This window comes from Mesoplodon bidens (assembly GCF_964165515.1).
Source record: "Mesoplodon bidens genome assembly, chromosome: 5".
Lineage (NCBI taxonomy): Eukaryota > Metazoa > Chordata > Mammalia > Artiodactyla > Ziphiidae > Mesoplodon > Mesoplodon bidens.
Genome location: NC_138161.1, coordinates 72,396,345 through 72,417,724, shown reverse-complemented (window position 1 = coordinate 72,417,724; position 21,380 = coordinate 72,396,345). Strand labels below are relative to the sequence as shown.

Genomic DNA, 21,380 nt, shown 5'->3' with positions numbered 1-21,380 from the left:
GGGAGGGGTGGACTGTGCAGGGAAAGAGGCTGGCCCAAAGAGCCATTTCCCCTCAGCCTTCTCCCTCACAATGGACCTCAAATGTATGTGTTTGCAGTTATATCCAAATGAGTTTATATATGTTAAAGGTGTTAATCTAGTAAATGTAAAATTTTCATAATATATCATACTTTTTGAAACTCTGTTTTGGTATTTTTTCATTTTAGAAAATACACTGAGAATTTGAAAGTAGTTGCAAGTGACCTGGGCCTTCTCTGACTCCTGAAAGCCCCTGGGAGCACTGTAATGACATGGAAGTGTAGTAATGCTCGGTGTCCTCCGACTCACTGAGGACGAAGTGTGTGTGTGTGTGTGTGTGTGGCAATAAATACACGAGGCTGAGGAGGCAGTCAGTGTTCACGTGGTGAATGACCCATGGAGCCATGCAAAGGAGCTTGGACTTTACCTTCTGTGGGATGAGAAGCTGCTGAAAGCTGTTAAACAAGGGGATGGTATATAAGTCAGCTTTGTTGAAATAACAAAGAGCCCCAAAAATCTCAGGTACTTATAAAATGTATTTCATTTTCATGTTACATGAGGACTACACGTTACCTGAGCCTCTGTTCCAGGTTGCAAGACTGCTCTGCTCCTGCTCCAGTGCCCCAGGTCCAGGACTCAAGCTGTGTCCTGGTCTGGAATGAGCCTGCCTAGTGGTAAGACAGAGAGCAGGGGCTGTGCTATATCTGCACCTGCATGTGAAGCTTCCCCTTCATATCTCACACTAGAGACTGAGGAGATCATGTGGCCAGCCCCAATATCAACAAGGAAGGAAGCCCACCCCCCAGGAGAAGGAAGGGGAAGGGATACTTGCAAAGAGTAGGCAATCTACCAGGAGAGACGGTCTTATAGTGATACCAGGCTCTGCGACAGAAAACAGACAGTAATGGGGAGAAGTCTGGTAGAGAAAAATGGGAGAAAGGCAGGCCTTCTGTTAATTTGGGGTATTCTGCTACTTCTGAGGCTCTGTCCGTCTTAAAAGAGCCTCTGGAGACTATCAAAGATGATGAAAGCTGTTCACTCAAAGTGTAAATTATCTTTTTTAAAAAAAAATTTATTGGACTATAGTTGATTTACAATGTTGTGTTAGTTTCAGGTGTACAGCAAAGTGATTCAGTTATACATATACATGTATCTATTCTTTTTCAAATTCTTTTCCTATTTAGGTTGTTACATAATATTGAGCAGAGTTCCCTGTGCTATATGGTAGGTTCTTGTTGGTTATCCATTTTAAATATAGCAGTGTGTACAAATCAATGCCAAACTCTTTAACTATCTCTCCCCAACCTTCTCCCCTGGGAAACGTGAGTTCATTCTGTAAGGCTGTGAGTCTGTTTCTGTTTTGTAAATAAGTTCATTTGTATCTTTTTTTAAGATTCCACATATAAGCAATAACATACAATATTTCTCTTTCTCTGTCTGACTTACTTCACTCAGTATGACAATCTCTGGGTCCATCCATGTTGCTGCAAATGGCATTATTTCACTCTTTTTAATGGCTGAGTAATATTCCATTGTATATATGTACCACATCTTCTTTATCCATTCCTCTGTCGATGGACATTTAGGTTGAATCTCTGTCCTGACTATTGTAAGCAGTGCTGCAATGAACACTGGGGTGCATGTATCCTTTCGAACCATGTTTTTCTCTGGATATATGCCCAGGAGTGGGATTGCAGAATCATATGGTAGCTCTATTTTTAGTTTTTTAAGGGACCCCCATACTGTCCTCCATAGTGGCTGTACCAATTTATATTCCCACCAACAGTGTAGGAGAGTTCCCTTCTCTCCACACCCTCTCCAGCATTTACTGTTTGTGGATTTTTTGATGATAGCCATTTTGACTGGTGTGAAGTGATATCTCACTGTAGTTTTGATTTACATTTTTCTAATAATTAGCGATGTTGAACATCTTTTCATTTGCCTCTTGGCTATCTGTATGTCTTCTTTGGAGAAATATCTATTCAGGTCTTCTGCCCATTTTTTGATTGGGTTGTTTGATTTGAGGATATTAAGCCACATGAGCTGTTTGTAAATTTTGGAGACTAATCCCTTGTTGGTCACATCATTTGCAAATATTTTCTCCCATTCTTTGGGTTGTCTTTTTGTTTTGTTTATGGTTTCCTTTGCTGTGCAAAACTTTTAAGTTTAATTAGGTCCCATTTGTTTATTTTTTTAATTTCCATTACTCTGGGAGGTGGGTCAAAAAGATATTGCTGCAATTTATGTCAGAGAGTGTTCTGCCTATGTTTTCCTCTAAGAGTTTTATAGTGTCTTGTCTGACATTTAGGTCTTTAATCCATTTTGAACTTATTTTTGTGTATGGTGCTGAAGAATGTTCTAATTTAATTTTTTTACATGTACCTGTCCAGTTTTCCCAGCACCATTTATTGAAGAGACTGTCTTTCCACCATTGTTTACTCTTGCCTCCTTTGTCATAGATTAGTAGACCATAGTAATATGGGTTTATTTCTGGGCTTTCTATCCTGTTCCACTGATCTGTATTTCTATTTTTGTGCCAGTACCATACTCTTTTGATGACTGTAGCTTTGTGGTATAGTCTGAAGCCAGGGAGCCTGATTCCTTCAGCTCCATTTTTCTTTCTCAGGATTGTTTTGACTATTCGGGGTCTTTTGTGTCTCTATACAAATTTTAAGATTTTTTGTTCTGTGAAAAATACCATTCGTAATTTGATAGGGATTGCATTGAATCTGTAGATTTCCTTGGGTAGTATAGTCATTTTGACAATATTGATTCTTCCAATCCAAGAACATGGTATATCTTTCCATTTGTTTGTGTTGTCTTCAATTTCTTTCATCAGCGTCTTATAGTTTTTGGATTACAGGTTCTTGTCTCCTTAGGTAGGTTTATTCCTAGGTATTTTATTCTTTTCGAGGCAATGGCAAATGGGATTGTTTCTTGAATTTCTCTCTCTGATCTTTCATTGTTAGTGTATAGAAATACAACAGACTTCTGTGTATTAATTTTGTAACCTGCAACTTGACCAAATTCATGGATGAGTTCTAGTAGTTTTCTGGTAGTGTCTTTAGGATTTTCTATGTGTAGTATCATGTCATCTGCAAACAGTGACAGTTTTACTTCTTCTTTTCCAATTTGTATTCCTTTTATTTCTTTTTCTTCTCAGATTGCCATAGGTAGGACTTCCAAAACTATGTTGAATAAAAGTGGTGAGACTGGACATCCTTGTTTGTTCCTGATCTTAGAGAAAATGCTTTCAGCTTTTCACCATTGAGTATGATGTTAGCTGTAGGTTTGTCATATATGGCCTTTATTATGTTGAGGTAGGTTTCCTTTATGCCCACATTCTGGAGAATTTTTATCATAAATTGGTGTAGAATTTTGTCAAAAGCTTTTTCTGCATCTATTGAGATGATCATATGGTTTTTATTTTTCAGTTTGTTGGTGTGGTGTATCACAGTGATTGATTTGCAGGTATCAAGAAATCCTTGCATCTCTGGGATAAATCCCACTTGATCATGGTGTATGATCCTTTTAATGTATTGTTGATTTGCATTGCTAGTATTTTGCTGAGGATTTTTGCATCTCTATTCATCAGTGATATTGGTCTGTAATTTTCTTTTTTTGTAGTATCTTTGTCTGGTTTTCGTATCCTCATAGAATACCAAAGGTGTTGGTGGCCTCACAGAAGGAGTTTGGGAATTTTCCTTCCTCTGCAATTTTTGGGAACAGTTTCAGAAAGATAGGTGTTTGCTCTCCTCTAAATGTTTGATAGAATTTGCCTATGAAGCCATCAGGTCCTGGCCTTTTGTTTGTTGGGAGTTTTAAAATCACAGTTTCAGTTTCAGTGCTTGTGATTGATCTGTTCATATTTTCGATTTCTTCCTAGTTCAGTCTTGGGAGATTGTACCTTTGTAAGAATTTGTCCATTTCTCCCAGGTTGTCCCTTTTATTGGCATACAGTTGCTTGTAGTAGTCTCTTATGATCCTTTGTATTTTTATGGTGTCAGTTGTAACATCTCCTTTTTCATTTCTAATTTTACTGATTTAAGTCCTCTCCTATTTTTCTTGATGAGTCTGGCTAAAGGTTTATCAACTTTGTTTATCTCTTCAGAGAACCAGCTTTTAGTTTCATTGATCTTTGCTATTGTTTTGTCTCTTTTTCACTTATTTCTGCTCTGATCTTTACGATTTCTTTCCTTCTGCTAACTTTGGGTTTTGTTTGTTCTTCTTTCTTTAGTTGCTTTAGGTGTAAAGTTAGGTCATTTATTTGACATTTTCTTATTTCCTGAGGTAAGATTATATTTCTATAAACTTCCCTCTTAGAACTGCTTTTGCTGCATCCCACAGGTTTTGAATCATTGTACTTTCATTTTCATTTGTCTCTAGGTATTTTTTGATTTCCTCTTTGATTTCTTCAATGATCCATTGGTTGTTTAGTAGCATATTGTTTAGCCTCCACGTGTTTGTGTTTTCTTTTTTTTTTTTTTTTTTACAGTTTTTTTCCTTGTAGTTTATTTCTAATCTCATGGCATTGTGGTCAGAAAAGATGCTTGATATGATTTCAATTTTCTTAAATTTACTGAGGCTTGCTTTTTGGCCCAGCATGTGGTCAATACTGGAGATTGTTCCATGTGCAAATGAGAAGAATTTGTATTCTGCTGCTTTTGGATGGATTGCTGTATAAATATCAATTAAGTTCATCTGATCTAATGTGTCATTTAAGTTCTGTGTTTCCTTATTGATTTTCTCTCTGGATGATCTGTCCATTGATGAAAGTGTGGTGTTAAAGTCCCCCACTATTTCTGTGTTACTGTTGATTTCTCCCTTTGTGGCTGTTAGTATTTGCCTTATATATTGAGGTGTTCCTATGTCGGGTGCATATATATTTACATTGTTATATCTTCTTCTTGGATTGATCCCTTGCTCATTATGTAGTGTCCTTCCTTGTCTCTTGTAACAGTCTTTATTTTAAAGTCTATTTTGTCTGATATGAGTATTGCTACTCCAGGTTTCCTTTGATTTCCATTTGCATGGAATACCTTCCTCCATACCCTCACTTTCAGTCTGTGTGTGTCTCTAGGTCTGACGTTGGTCTCTTGTAGGTATCATATATATGGGTCTTGTTTTTGTATCCATTCAGCCAGTCTATGTCTTTTGGTTGGAGTATTTAATCCATATACATTTATATGTTCCTATTGCCGTTTTCTTAATTGTTTTGGGTTTGTTTTTGTAGGTCTTTTTTCTTCCATTCCTTTTTTGTTTTCTTCTCTTGTGGTTTGAAGACCATCTTTAGTGTGGTTTTTGGGTTGCTTTTTCTTTTTTGTGTCTGTATCTATTGTAGTTTTTGGGTTTGCCGTTCCCATGAGGTTTCGATATAGCAGTCTATATATGTGCAAGGTTGTTTTAAGTTGCTGGTCTCTTTCTCTGCCTAGAGAACTTCCTTTAGACATTAGCCTGTTTGGTGGTGCTGAATTCTCTTAGCTTTTGCTTGTCTGTAAAGCTTTTGATTTTTCTGTCAAATCTGAATGAGAGCCCTGCTGGGTAGAGTCTTCCCTTTCATCACTTTAAATATAATGTGCTGCTCCCTTCTGGCCTGCAGAATTTCTGCTGAGAAATCAGCTGGTAACCTTATGGGAGTTCCTTTGTATGTTATTTGTCATTTTTCTCTTGTTGCTTTTAATATTTTTTCTTTGTCTTTGATTTTTGTCAATTTCATTACTATGTGTCTCGGCATGTTCCTCCTCAGGTTTATCCTGCCTGGGACTCTCTGCACTCCTGGACTTGGTTGACTGTTTCCTTTCCCATGTTAAGGAAGTTTTCAGCTATTATCTCTTCACATATTTTCTCAGGTCCATTCTCTCTCTCTTCTCGTTCTGGGATGCCTATAATGCAAATGTTGGTGCATTTAATGTTGTCCCAGAAATCTCTTAGAGTGTCTTCATTTCTTTTCATTCTTTTTTCTTTATTCTGTTCCATGGCAGTGATTTCCACCATTCTGTCTTCCAGGTCCCTTATTAATTCCTCTGTTTCAGTTATTCTACTATTGATTCTTTCTAGTGTATTTTTAATTTCAGTTATTGTATTGTTCATCTCTGTTTGTCTGTTCTTTAGTTTTCTACGTCTTTGCTAAACATTCCTTACACCTTCTCAATCCTTGCTTCCATTCTTTTCCAAGATCCTGGATCATCTTCACTATCATTATTCTGAATTCTTTTTCTGGAAGGTTGCCTATCTCCACTTCACTTAGTTGTTTTTCTGGGGTTTTATCTTGTTCCTTCATCTGGGACATATTCTTCTGCCGTTTGATTCTTTCTAACTTTCTGTGATTGTGGTTTCTGTTCCACAGGCTGCAGGATTGTAGTTCTTCTTGCTTCTGCTGTCTGCCCTCTGGTGGATGAGGCTATCCAAGAGGCTTGTGCAAGCTTCCTGATGGGAGGGACTGGTGGTGGGTAGAGCTGGGTCTTGTCCCTGGTGGGCAGGGCTGTGCGCAATAAAACTTTAATCCCCTGTCTGCTTATGGATGGAGCTGTGTTCCCTCCCTGTTTCTTGTTTTGCCTGAGGTGTCCCAGCACTGGAGCCTACAGGCTGTTTTGTGGGGCTAATGGCAGCCTCCAGGAGGGCTCACACCAATGGGTACTTCCCAGAACTGCTGCTGCCAGTGTCTTTGTCCCTGCTGTGAGCTACAGCCACCTCTTGACTCTGCAGTAGACCATCTAATACTAGCAGGTAGGTTTGCTGAGCAGGTAGGCCCAGTCTCTTATGGGGTCACTGTTTTTTTTCCCTTGGTTCTGGTGTGTACAAGACTTTGTGTGTGCTCTCCAAGAGTGGAGTTTCTGTTTCCCCCAGTCCTGTGGAAGTCCTGAAGTCAAATCCCACTGGCCTTCAAAGCCAGATTCTCTGGGGACTCCTCCTCCTATTGCCGGGCCCACAGGCTGGGAAGCCTGACATAGGGCTCAGAACTTTCACGCCAGTGGGAGAACTAGGGTATATTTGTTTTCCAGTTTGTGGGTAACCCACCCAGCAGGTATGGGATTTGATTTTATTGCGATTGTGCCCCTCCTACCATCTTGTTGTGGCTGCTTCTTTGTCTTTGGATGTCTTTAATGGTAGGTTCCAGCGTTTTTTTAATCAATGGTTGTTCAGCAGTTAGTTGTGATTCCAGTGTTCTTGTAAGAAGGGGTGAGCACACATGCATTCACTTTTCCTTTTAAATGCTTTTTAAAAAATTCAGTTCCTCAGACACATTAGCCATGTTTTAAGTGGTCAATAGCCACATGTGGCTAGTGGTTATTGTAGTCAGAAATTCAGAACATTTCCATCATTGCAGAAAGTTCTACTGGATAGTCCTGAGCTATTCTGCTCCAGCCCCTTCAGGCCTTACCCTAAGGTTTTCTTGCATTCACCCTGCTTTTGGATTGGGCAGAACTCCTACGAGTTTTGGCTGCTGTTCTTAGATTGGCCCCCTGTGCTTTTCAGTGAGTACCTGTTGACTCTTTTGAGGGTATTCTACTGTTGGGTCTTCCAATCACTCCATTGACTCTCTCTGCTTCTTCTCACACAGTTGCTGATATTGTGCAGGTCACGTGGCAATTGTGGTTTGTCTCCATGTACTTGTACCTTGAGATTCAAGGAGACACACTGTCACCTAACTTTGCTGAAAATGTTGGCCCTGGTTTATAGTTTTTCTATCTAGCTGTTCTGTTTTACATGGGGATTCAAGGAAGATACAGAAACTATGCTCCATTGTAACCACCATTTCCCCCCAAATACTCAAAATCAGCATTCTAACAAATTCCTTGGGAGATTTGTTGTATGCATATTAAAGCTTGGGAAGAACTGATTGAGGTTCTGGGATGTGATGGGCCCTTAGTAAACATTAGTTATTAACATAATATGCTTCTTAAAATTTGTTCAAGCAGCTCAGTGTTGTTTATCATATCTAGACTGAGTTTATGTTGATATTCAACATTACCACAGTAAAGACTTTTATTTAGGGTAACACACACTAAAGCAAAACCTGCTAGTCTTTGTATTAAATTTCTATTACTCTATTTATTCGCCTGCATGAATTATGTATACTCTTTTCTAGATGGATATGTTAGGATTACATCAAGTAAAAATATTATCTAGAAGCTCAATAAAATTTCCCTAACCAGAGTCATGCACCACTGTGTGGTAGGTTTCTCTTTGCAGAGTCAGGGCAGATTTCAAAGGGTAAATTTAGTTACCTTGAGACAAGACAAAATCGGAGTTAAGTTTGCAATTCATTACCAATCTGTGCTTCAGAAATCCGCTGGGCAGCTCTGGTGGACTTTGACAGATGGCAAGTTTATGGAATTCAGGTATAATTTGCTTCGTTCACACCTGATCCCAGCTTTCCCTTTCACTGCCACATTCACCCCCTCAGGGATTTATTTGCTTACTTCTTCACAGTTGGCTCTATTTTGGAAAAAGAAAGGAATGCAAATTACAGACTTCTACGTTAAATATACCTCTTGTTTTTTTCAATTCATCTCCCGGCCCCCCACCCTTCCCTGCTCTTGCATTGCCATATTTAAGACCTGGGAGTCAAACAAGAGAAAAGTCTTCAAAAAGAATAGAACTGATGAGCTTGAGATAATGTAATTATTCCCATGTAGAAATGCCTGGTTGGAAACTGAAGAAAATAAAAACATAGAGATACAGATACACAGACATATAGTTATTAGAATAAAAAGTATACATAGAAAATAGATTGTAAAACTGGTACAGGATAATCAAAAAATCTTTTGCCCCAAGTGTCATGGTAGTTTCTACAATCAGATTGTCTCATATTTCAGTTACTGGCTCCCATGCCAGGCATGTGCACTGGGACCATAGCAGGTCCCTTTCCACAAGTTACTGGGTAATAAATGAAGTCTTCTCCATGTGCTCCAGCCCAGCAAATATCAGTAGATCAAAATAAAATAGGTAAATGGAAAGCAGCATGCCTTCAGTGTAGCTGAGAGGATTTCCAAAAAAGAATAGTTTTGCATCAAAATTGATTACTGAGTTGTCCTCTAGATCTAATTGTTCTATAGTCTGTCTAGCCAGATAATTCCACATCTTTTATAATCCTCAATACATTCATCAAGTATGACTCAGGTAGAGTTATGTCTCCATAAAACCAGGGTTTGACTTTGTGATCAACTCACTGTGCCTTAATAGACAACTAACCCTCTTTCCCTGCCAAGCAACAGAAAAGCAAAGGCCAAACTTGCCTGCCTTCCTTTCCTTCTGCCCCAGAACATCTAGTTGTCTGTGTTTTCTATATTTGCCAGGGTCTGATACCCTGCATGGCTTGTCTAAAGCCCCAGGGATCTTTGATGGTGGATTATGGTTCCAGATGGGACCTGAAATCAGGGAAGTCAGCCCCTGCCTGAAAGGCTTCTCTCAGGGCTAGTCAAGATTTCCTACTGAAGGACATCCTTAAGGACCTGAAATGCTCTGATAGGTATAGCACTGAAAGTCAGGATAGCATAGAGTTTCTGTCTCTAGAGTCAGACAGCCTGTGTTGCTGTACTAACCCTACCACCCACTCAGTATGGAACCTCGAACAATTTACCCAGTTTTAGGGTTTCCTCATCTGGAAAATGGGAATGATAATAATAGTTCCTACTTCATTAGGACTGTTGTGAGGATGATTAAATAAGTTTGAGTATGTAAGGAACATAGAACAGGGTGCCTGGCTTATAGTAAATACCATCATTAAAATCTCATTAAAATTTCAGCTATCATTTTCATTATTATCATCCTTGTTATTGTTGCCATTTGTATTATGGGTGGAAACAATATAAAAGTCTGCTCCCAAGACAGCTCAAAGTGTCCTGGGTCAGGGATCATTGCTCTCATCTAACCGTTCAGACCTGTCAGAGCCAGGAGAGATTGTCTGGCTTTGTTCTGCTTCAACCCAAGTCCTGAAGAAGACTCAGAGCCCACAAGGCTGAGTGGCATCCTCAGAAGAGTATGTGTGGGTGCCTGGATAGCCTCTACCTCTTGGACCTAAGAATTTAATTTATTTTTTTTCAGTGTTCAAATTATTACCTATACAATAGATTATATAGCAGGGGGTAGTCAATATAAATGTTTTAGAAAACATTTTTAAGAAATATTGAATGAGAACTAGTACCAGTATCAAACAAGCTGATCTAACATGGCACCTTTCCAGGCAAAGTCCTTCCCTCTCTCTGAGCTGTGGTTTCTCATCAATACAGTGAGAGTTCGGAATTAGCAAATCTTGATAGTCCCTTGTAGCTCTATATTGTGTCAGTATAAGAAAACTTCTTGAAGTTAGAATTAGACTCTTCTCTGGGGAAATAAGAAGTATATTGGGGCAGTTCACAGCACACCGATATTTTACACATACCCACACAGGTAAAAGTGTTTGGTTCAATCTGATGATTATATTAGTGTATAGCCCTACCCTTTCTTCTTTTCAAGAAAACGTTTTCAATAGCCTAACAGGTACTGACTTGATAATTGCCTTTTTCATTTTAGCCATTCTGATGACTGTGCACTGTGGTTTTAGTTTTCATTTCTCTAATGACTAATAATGTTAAACATCTCATGATTTGGGGCCATTTAGTGTCTCTTCAAATCTTTTGGCTATTTTTCTCTTGGATTCTCTCCTTTTTCTTATTGATTTGTAGAAGATTGATTGTTTGATTTATGGAATTTTTTGGATACCAGTCTTGGATGGATATTTGAATTGCAAATATCTTTTCCCACTCTGTATCTTCATTTTTACTTTCCAAATGGTGTTTTTATGTGAACAGAAGTTTATAATTTTAATGAAGTCCATCTTATCAGTCCCTAACTTTATTGTTAGTGCTTTTTGCATTTTATTTAAAAAATCTTTGCTTATGCCAAGATCAGGAAGACATTTACCTGTTTTCTCTTAAAAATTTTATGATTTTATCTTTCAGTTAGATCCACCTATAATTGATTTTTGTGCATGTGTATGATGTGAGACATGAGTCAATATACAATATTTTCCATATGGATATTCAATTGGCTTAGCATAATTTATTAAAAAGATCATCTTTTCCTCTACCACAGTGCAGTCATCTTTGCATTAGTCAAGTGATTGAATATATGCAGATCTGTTTTTGAGCCCTCTATTTTTTTCCACTGGTCTATTTTTTCTTCCTTGCCAATATCATACTTGCATAAGAAATGAAACTTCATAATAAATCTTGCTGTTTGGTAATACAAGACCTCCAAATTTGTTCTTCTTCAGTTGCCTTGGCTACACTTGTCCCTTTGCATTTCCATGTAAATTTTAGAATCAGCTTGTCAACTCCCACAAAAAAATGTGCTAGGATTTGAATCGATATTGCACTAGGTCATTCTTGGAAAAATGGACATCTTCATAAATTGAATCTTCCAATCCAAGAGTGTGGATCTATCCCTCCCTATTTTTTTTTTTTTTTTTTTTTAGATCTTCTTTAATTTCTCTTGGCAGTGTACTGAGGTTACAGTGTAGGGTCTTGCACATCTTATGTGTGATTTATTCTTATGTATTTGACATTTTGTGATGTTAAAGTAAATGACATTTAAAATTTTGTTTTTAAAATGTGTTTACTGCAGGCTTATAGAAATGACCTTTGTATCTAACAATTGCTAAATTCAATTGTTAATTCTAATAGTTTGTAGTGTCTTTTGACCTTTTTAATGTATACAATCATGTTGAAATGCTTAATGACAGTTTTTCTTCTTTTTTAATCTTCACATACCACTTTTTTATGTTCCCTTTTCTGTCCTTTCTTGCTTTTTAAAATTATTATTTTTTAATTTTTAAAATAAATATATTTATTTATTTTTGGCTGTGTTGGGTCTTCATTGTTGCTCACAGGCCTTCTCTAGTTGTGGCGAGCGGGGGCTACTCTTTGGTGCACAGGCTTCTCATTACGGTGGCTTCACTTGTTGTGGAGCATGGGCTCTAGGCACATGGACTTCAGTAGCTGTGGCACACAGGCTCAGTAGTTGTGGCTCGCAGGCTCTAGAGCACAGGCTCAGTAGTTGTGGCGCACAGGCATTAGTTGCTCTGCGACATGTGGGATCTTCCTGGACCAGGGCTTGAATCCATGTCCCCTGCATTGGCAGGTGGATTCTTAACCACTCACCCCTAGGGAAGTCCCTCTTGCTTTTTTTTTAATTTGAATTTTGTTGTTTGATATTTTTTCCCTCTAGTAACTTGTTAGTTTTATGCTTTTCAGTTATACGTTATTTTACTATTCTTTTGGTGGTAATCCTAGCAGTTATAACATGCATTCTTGACTTATTACAGTCTAGTAAAAATTATTGCTTTTACCACTTTCCCAGTAATATTAGGACCTTATGATACTTTAACTCCATTTACCCTCTTCTGTCTTTTGCATTATTTTTGTCATGAAAGTTTATTCCACATAATTTAAAATCCCATAAGATAGTTAAATTTTATAGAGTTAATGTTGATTTAAATATATTCAGAAAATTACTTTTTCCAGTGCTCTTCATTCCTTCTTTCATTCCTTGTTTCTGTCTGGGATCATCTTTCTTCTTTTGGAAGAATTCCCTTCTAGGATTTTAGTGCTTTCCTGCTGACATGAATTCTCTCAGTTTTTCTTGGTCTAAAAATGTCTTTATTTCACCTTTATTTGAAGGAAATTGTTTTTCTGGGTATATAAATCTAAATATGTGCTACTATACCAAATACCATTTAATAGCCTTACAGATGGATGAAAATTTATTGAGCTTCAAATAATTTTCATAATTTATAAGGTTGACATTGATCTTGGTGTTCTAGTCAATATCGTAAGATTTCTCCTAATGTCCGCCTCTTTCTAGCATTCTATAATAGAAATAGTCTCAGATTTGGAAAGAAAAATACATAACTCAAGAGTCAGTCAGGGTCACTTGTGTGACCTTGGCCAAGTCACTTAACTGCTCTGAGCCAGTTTCGTCATGTATAAAATGGGAAAAATATAATATTGGCTCCGTTACACTGGGAAGTTATGATGCTCTGTTGAGATAAATATCAAAGTGCTTTGTAATATGTAAAGTACCAATCCGTTTGAAATTTTTAGTGTTATTATTATTTACTGGAACAGAAACGTTTTCAGTGTATATATCCAGAATTTTCTTGAACACCCACAAAATGGTTAAAATGATGGTATTCATGTATGTATGTATGTATATATACCTTGCCTTTCACGAGAAAGCAGGACAGTGTTTGAAGTTACATAAAACACAGCTTACACAAGGTCAATGGCAAATTTATTTCTGATCTTTCAAGCAAATAATAAGAAAAGGGAGACCTGGCTAGTTACATAATTCAGAAGAGCTAGAAGATAAAAATAACCCATTATTCAGGAGAAAAGTTCTTTCTTAACACTAAGTTCAGGCAGAAATTTCTCCTTGGTTTTCTTAATGATGTAGATTATTTAAAAGATTTTTCTGCTAGTTTAGAGATGACTGATTTGCATAGTTAACACAAATTAGTGTTGGACTGATCTAGAACTTTAATATTCTGTTTCATACTCCTGAAGGGAGAATTATACAGTTAATGTGTGCTGCAGGCAACCACTCTCCCACCCTACTTGCAAATGGATTCTATTTAGAAAACTAATAAAGATGCCAGCTTCCTTTTCAGAATGCTTGGATACATATTAGAGGGAAGGCTAGGCTAATAAATTTAAATTTTATTTTGCATATATAACATTAATTGAACTGCCTTAGGAAGACAATATTTACCTGCATTTTACTTTTCCTTCAGAGAGGTGTATTCAAAAATTTCTTACTACCTTGATCAAATATTTATTGAGTCCCTACTATGTGTAGGCATATTCCTGTTGGATTGTTTGCTCTCCTCTGACAAAAAGTGTTCATTCAGACTTACATTTTGTGCCTTCTTTTTTCACTTTTTCCTTTTTTTTTTCAGTAAACATGTATTTAAATAGAAAACGAAGTGTATGTTAATGCCTCACAACCAATGCCCTAATACATATGAGGTTTTGTATGATGATCAAATTTAAAAGAGGACATTTATTCCTCATTCAAATTCTTTGTGTTTTCAGGTCTCTGGCTTGCATTTTGTATGAGATGTGCTGCATGATTCATACATTCACTGGCTCCAATTTCTTATCCATCGTTTTAAAAATTGTTGAAGGCGACACTCCTTCTCTCCCTGAGAGTTACCCAAGACAGCTGAATGCCATCATGGAAAGGTACGGAAAGAAATGTATTGCTGCAGAAGCAATTTTAAATTGTACTTATATTTTAGTTCATTTGAACAATAATTTTCTTTTTAAACATTACAGCATGTTGAACAAGAGTCCTTCGTTGAGACCATCTGCTATAGAAATTTTTAAAATTCCTTACACTGCTGAACAACTACAGGTATTTAAAATGAAAGGGATACCTGGAAGCACATATTAGCATTTATATACCTTCTAGGACTTGTAGATGTGCTGTGGAAATAAGATGCAGTAAGAATCAGTCAGAAAGGAGAAACGAGTTTTTTTTTTTTAAAAGCTGGGGGAAATTATTAGTAGGCAATCTCTTTGCCAAGGAAGGTGTGTGAACTCCAGTTCCCTGGTGCCCCAGATGTGAGAAGTTTGGATTGTGATTTTTTGCCTAACTGCAGCATCCACTCTTAGAGCTCTTGGCTTACAAATCTTACCTCTACACTTTGTAAGTGTATCCCTGCTAGTGCAAGAATGTACTACTAATGATACAAAATCTGGGGGTTTCGTTGGGCCTTTATTATTCCATTCCTTATTTTGTATCCTACTAATACTTTTTATCAATTAGCTGAGTTTATTTTGTTTTCCTGTAGATTAAAAAATTTGATGCAGAGAATCTGCCTTCAATGGTAAGCAAAAAGCAAATGGTGTCTTCTCAGGATTTTGTTTGTTTGTTTGTTTCCTTGTTTTTAGACTTCGTAGGCTTTTACAATACAAATCCCTTGGGCAGACTTCCTTTAATTTTTATGAATAGTTTTAAGTGGACCCACAGAGCAGTCATTCACCTTCACAAATGGGCACACCTTTTCATCAGTGTCCAGTTCTCAGGCACAGGAAACAGGGATGCTGACTTGATGTGCAGTCATTAGTTGAGCTCTGGCACTGTACTGACACTGGGGGGGGGGTGCCAAAATGACAGGAACAGATACGACTCCTGTCTTTTTGAAGCTTGACTGTTAGTAAGAGGACCCAGTAACCAAGAAAATGTAAGCAAGTAAATAAAATAATTGTAAACTATCAGAAGAACTGGGAAGAAAGAAAATAGCATGCTGTGAAATAAGGGAAGGGAAGGGCTTTGGTGGTCAGAGAAGGATCAGGTGACATTGTGACATCAGTGAGATGGTGAGAAGCAGCTCGCCCTACAAAGAGCCTGAGGGAGAGTGTTGTGATCACGGGGAGTGGCTGGTACAAAACTCTGACTTAGGTGATGTCCCCTGTAGGGGGAAGCACTAAAGATTTGAGGTGAGCAGGACAAGAGGAGGAAGCGGTGGGAGCTCCACAGTGCTTTCAGGTCTCCCTGAGTATAGCTCTCCCCTAGCCTGAGGGCAGACTTCTGAAAAGAGGCTGGTTGTTGGGATCAAAACCACAATGAAGGGTGTGTGAGCAAACAAACAAACGAAAAAGTCAAAAGGCATCCAATAGATCCCCTGGGACTAAGGTGAGACAAATGAGGCATTTGCCCTGGTGCAAAATTAAAGAGGACACCAAAAACTCAGTAATCCAGATAAACAATATTGTAATGCAGTGTTTTTTTTAAAAAAATCCAAAGTAATGCTAAAAAAAAATTCCATAGTAACAAAATATCAAACGTTCAAGGACAGGATCCAATGGGGCTAGGATGAAAGTGGGGCTAAAACCAAGCAGGACCCTGCAGGGCCAACTCAGGTATAAAAGTCCCTCCAGGTCCACTGTTTCTTGAAACAGTGTCCACTGTTTGTAGAAAAAGGCTTTAGTCTTCTAAGCCTTTCCTGAGTTCCAAGAAACAGACTCAGGTAGCTACTAATTAGAGAATTGATGGAATGCAGAAACAAAAGAAAAGCAGTTAAGCAAGAAGAGTAATGATAGCCTAAACAACAGTTCAGTGATAAAACAGGATGCTAGTTCCTCCCCAAGGGATAGACATAATAATCTAATGCAATGCATATGTTTGAGTTGTTCTGCAGAAACTAGGACCCCTACCCAGGTGGTGACTATATGATGACAACCAGCATGTAGACCCCAGACTGGTTGGAACCAGAGATTGATGATTAAGATTCCTAAAACACCACCCTGTTACCTCAGCACCAACCAATCTGAAGAAAGTCCATGAGCTGCAACCTTCACCCCAAATGTTGCTTTTAAAAACCCTTCCCTGAAAGCTATCAGGGAGTTCGGGTCTTTTGAACATTAGCTACCCTTTCTCCTAGCTTGGTGCCCTGTAATAAACGCTGTACTTTCCTTCACCATGACCTGGTATCATTAAATTGGCTTTGCTGGCAAGCAGACCGAAGTTCAGCTCGTTTAGAAACTGAAGTAGAATGGTGCAAGTTCAGGACCGGGTCTTGTCACTTTTTAAACTATTGCTATTGTATTCTCCAAGGCTTTTTGTCATTAATGGTGAGTTTTTTTTTTTTTATAATACTGCATTAAAATATTATTTATCTTGGTTACTGAGTTTTTTGTGCCCCTTAAATTTGTACCTGAGGTGAGTGCCTTGCTTGTCTCACCCTAGTCCTGGCCCTGGTGATGCCGAAACTCAGCCTCTGTGCACCAGTGCTGAATCAAATCTTGGAGACAAAGTTTTGGGTGAAGTAGAAAAGAACAGCTTATTGCTTTGTCAGGCAAAGGGGGACACAGAAGACCCATGCCCTCAAAACTGTGTGTTCCAACTCAGGGGGATTTGGTAAGGAGTTTTATAGCAGTGGTTCAAGGGCAGAGTTGCTGTTAAGGATCAGGGTGTGCACAGGGCCTGCACTCCTTTAATCTGGCCTCAGGTGGTCTTCTGATGAGCTTCTGTGGTTCTCCAGGTTATCAAACTCTGACCTTCTCTCTGGAATGAAGAATGCTTCATCAAGTAATTAACATCTTCCATTTGTTGGGGGTTTTACTTCTGCAGAAGAACTCAAAGGTATTGTTATGTGTATCCCTTGAGGCGGAACCAGGACCCTGTCCCAAGGCTGCACTATTGTTTCTTTTTTTTCTTTTTCTTTTTTTTTTTTTTCTGGTACACGGGCCTCTCACCGCTGTGGCCTCTCCCGTTGTGGAGCACAGGCTCTGGACGTGCAGGCTCAGCAGCCATGGCTCACAGGCCTAGCCGCTCCATGGCATGTGGGATCTTCCTGGACCGGGGCACGAACCCGTGTCCCCTGCATTGGCAGGCGGACTTCCAACCACTGCACCACCAGGGAAGTCCCTGCACTATCATTTCTTAACTGCTCCTCCCTTCTCTCTACATTCCCTCCGTTCATTGATTAGCAAATGTTTGAACCTGCCCTTTGGAACTCAGGGAAAGTCATAGAGGCTGAAGCCTATTCCCTGCAAATAGGGGACACAGAAAGGCTTTTGTGCCCAGGAGCCTCACAGGGTCCTGTTCGGTTTCACTGGGAGTGGAGACATCATCCACTACAGGCCCTGAGGTGGGAGAGAACTGTGTGTTCTTGGAGCTGAGGGAAGGCCTGCCTGTGGCTGGGTGACCGGGAGCAAGAGAGCAGTCAGAGCAAGATGAAGTTGGAAAGATGGACAGGAGCCTGACCCCACAGGAGCTGCTGTGTAATGTTTTAAACCTGTTACAGAAGGAAAAATAGTTACCAGTGGGTTTGATTTCAAGCCTCAGACACGGGTCAGTAGTACTACACATCAGAAAAGGCTACTGGTCATTTTATGCCTCTTCATCCCCGAAGAGACTTTAAGGTATGTTACGGCTGTTCTTTTTTTCAGCACCTGATGTGCCGACATTTGGAAATGACCCTGGAAGACAAGAATTTGAATCGTCAGAAGGAGGCAGCTTATATAATTAATGCTGTGTAAGTAATTGCTTTGTTTTTAAAAAGCCCACTGAGTGTAAATGTTAAATGCATTTGTCTTAAAAATCTATTAGTGCTAAGCTGACAGCATGGAGTATCCTAGAATTCACTTAAGTCTTGCCAAGAAATTAAGGAGCTTCAGTAACTTGATGTGCCAAAGCCCTTCGCCCCAGGTGGTAGCAAATTGAAATCATAAAAGTTTAAACCTCTGCACAGCTTACAGATCTGCAGGGTAGCTCTGCAGTTGCATTGTAAGTATATAGAGAAATTCATCTCTCAAACGTTTAGTGACATTTATGCTAATGAACATTCAGATTAAGCATAAATGGCTTTCACATATTGGTTGTTTAACAGGAACTGGCAGAGTATCTATTGAAAAGCTGACACTATGGAGTCCTGGGACAATTGAAAATAAGCCAAAATTTACTTTCTTGAGATATACATAAGAACTAGAGAATGTGTGTTTCACAAAGAGCCATAATTTTTTCCCGATCTCATTTGTCTCTCCTACCTCATTCAAAATTTCTGTGCCATAACTTACAAGAGCCCAGAATACTAGTTTATGTCAGAACAGCCATGTGCAGCTGTGCAGGCTGTGTACTGCACAACTCAAGGGGGCACCACTGATAAGACCAAATCTATAATTTTGCTGAAGGAACGCTATTTAATTTTGTCCCAATGAGAATGACAGTCCCTCCCAGAGCTGTGCAGGGCAGTGAAGTGAGAATGGTAGCCCTCATCAGCTTGATCTTCAAGGCCAAATTACACAAATATGCTTCTCTAACCCTCAGTTCAGTGGTTTCTCAACTGTGCCATGTTTGTTTTCCATCTCCACATTCAAACTGAGGGAATTGGTCCATCAAAGGTATTCAGTCTTTGTTTAATGCATGATCTCCAGTTAAAATACCCTGCAACTCAGGAGATAAATCTTTAGGCATGCCCCCATAACCTAGTTTTCTTGGGTTACTACCTATTTTTTTCAGCAATGCCTGGAACTTCTCATTTTATTTTATTAACAAGATATGTGAGAGTAGTAGGTATCTTATTTTTAAAATACTGGACTAACTTTAGCTGTCATTTTGCACTGCAGTTTTGAAACAGTTTGCCTGACTGTGCTTACAATTATAGTGTGCTTGAATCCAGTTCTTCGGGTGATCTTTCACATTATGAGATATTGATTTCAAATCGTCACTGTTATTTTCAAGATCTATGACTGTTTTGAGGGGCTGTATCTGGTTTTACAAAACAAAGCATGTGGATTCTTGAAAACTGCATGGTCCCTGGAGGCTCTGGTCTGAACTGTATCCCAGAGGGACGAGAACTGCCTACAACCGTCATTACAGTTTCCTCATAGTGTTTCTTTTTTTCTTTTCTTTTCTTTTTTTTTTTTTTTGTGGTATGCGGGCCTCTCACTGCCGTGGCCTCTCCCGTTGTGGAGCACAGGCTCTGGACGCGCAGGCTCAGCGGCCATGGCTCATGGGCCCAGCTGCTCCGCGGCAAGTGGGATCTTCCCGGACCGGGGCACGAACCCGTGTCCCCTGCATCGGCAGGCAGACTCTAAACCCCTGCGCCACCAGGGAAACCCTCATAGGGTTTCTTAAGGAGGGAGTTGAGTGCAAAAGGCATTCCGCTATTGGGCCCTAACCAAGACAGGCACAGAAGCAAATGCCATTGAGAATGTGGTTGCAGACCTTTCAATACATGGTTAATGTAAGCACATTTCTTTAACTGAAGAGGTTCTCGAATAATATTGGCTAACATTTTCAGGGGTATTGACCATATGCTTTGCTCTGTTATAAGCTCTTTGCATGAATTAACTCATTTAAACTCACAACAACCCTACAAATTAGGTACTATTATTATTATTATTTTAACGACCATAGAGAGTCAAGTAACTTGCCCAGAGGCATAGAACATGTAGCCTGGGAGCTAGGATTTGAACCTAGAGAATGTTCTTAACTGTGCAATTAATCACTATGCCATGCTGCCATAAAAATACCTACTGTATGAAGCCTAGAAGATAAGGCATATTCAATAACTTTTAGCTGTTATAATACTACCATTTTGGGATACTTTTATATGTCAGGCACTGTACATACATTATCTCATATAATACTCAGGATAGCCCATTCTTTATAGATGAGAAAACTGGAGTTCAGAGGAATTCAGTAACTTGCCCAAGGCTACAGAGCTAATGAGTGGTAGAGATGGGATTCAAACCCTTCCTAATTCCAAAACTGTGTCTTATCCACATGGTTGAATTAGTCTGCCAGTCTATTTACTCCTTAATGACCAAGATCCTAATTTGTCTTGCACTATGAAAACCAGTCATAGGCAATGAAATGAGAAGAAATTTGCAAAGTACATAATTTGCTTTTAAACAAAAATCTAGTTTAAAAAATATTGCCAATTAACCACAGTCCTTCTTGGCTAATTATCTACCCAGAGTTTGTTTTCACTTGGCATGCCTTGAGATGCTTTTCCCTTCTCAGTAGTGTAATGATACTTCTGTAAAATACTTGTTTAATTTTTCTGAGCATGTTTGGGATGGGTTGCACATGGGAATCTTTATTATCTATAGGCAGAAAAAGATCCACCTGCAGACCCTGTGGGCGCTGTCTGAGGTACAGAAGGTGACACCAAGAGAGAGGATGCAGCTGAGGAAGGTCCAGGCAGCTGATGAGGAGGCCAGGAAGCTAAGGTAAGTGACCTTCCCTTAGTGCCCTGGGCCCTGGGCTGCTTTCCAGGGCTCTAGAGGAACTTGCTGAAGAAAAGCAAAAACCACAACAAGAAAATGCACATTCTCATTATATATTTATCAGTTTATTCATTCACTCATTCCCTCAAAAGATGGTTATTGAGCCATAGATGGTTATTGGATGCCAGGCACTATTAATAGCAGGCTTTCAGTCTTGTGTGAAAAGAAGGATTGAATATCAGGGAGGTTATTAGGAATGAAAATATAAGGTCAGCCTCCAGATGAAGCCTCTTTGTTGCTGACACCTTCTGTACACAGCACCGTGAGGGGGTGATAAGGTGGCCTCACTGTTCTCTGCACACTCCCCAGGTGTTTGCTAAACCTCTCTGCCCAGAGCCCTGGCTGCTGTGTACCTGCAGGAAATTGCTGGCTTTAGCAAGGAGCCTGGAAACAACTCTGTTCTGTCAGGTAAAGCCCTTCACAGTCTGCTCTGGGCATGCTGCTGGTGTGAGAGATCACAAGTGTTTAGAGTTTACACATGAAAAGGGGGTTCCAAAGAGCCCCAAACTCCCAATTTCTCAAAGACTGATTTTTCAGCTGGTATGTGACCCAGTTGCCTAATTTTTCTTCTTCTTTCTT

At 39.1% G+C, this 21,380-nt stretch overlaps 1 protein-coding gene across 1 annotated transcript in view; it reads left to right on the top strand.

Moving 5' to 3' along the window:
* The window catches only part of NEK11 (NIMA related kinase 11), a gene marked incomplete at its 3' end in the record, with an annotated part of 289,656 nt that overhangs the window by 82,632 nt on the left and 185,644 nt on the right, over nucleotides 1-21,380 (top strand). Inside the window, 4 exon segments of the mRNA XM_081235786.1 lie at nucleotides 14,094-14,243; nucleotides 14,337-14,415; nucleotides 17,958-18,043; nucleotides 20,625-20,744. Coding sequence (XP_081091912.1) covers nucleotides 14,094-14,243; nucleotides 14,337-14,415; nucleotides 17,958-18,043; nucleotides 20,625-20,744 — 435 coding nt within the window.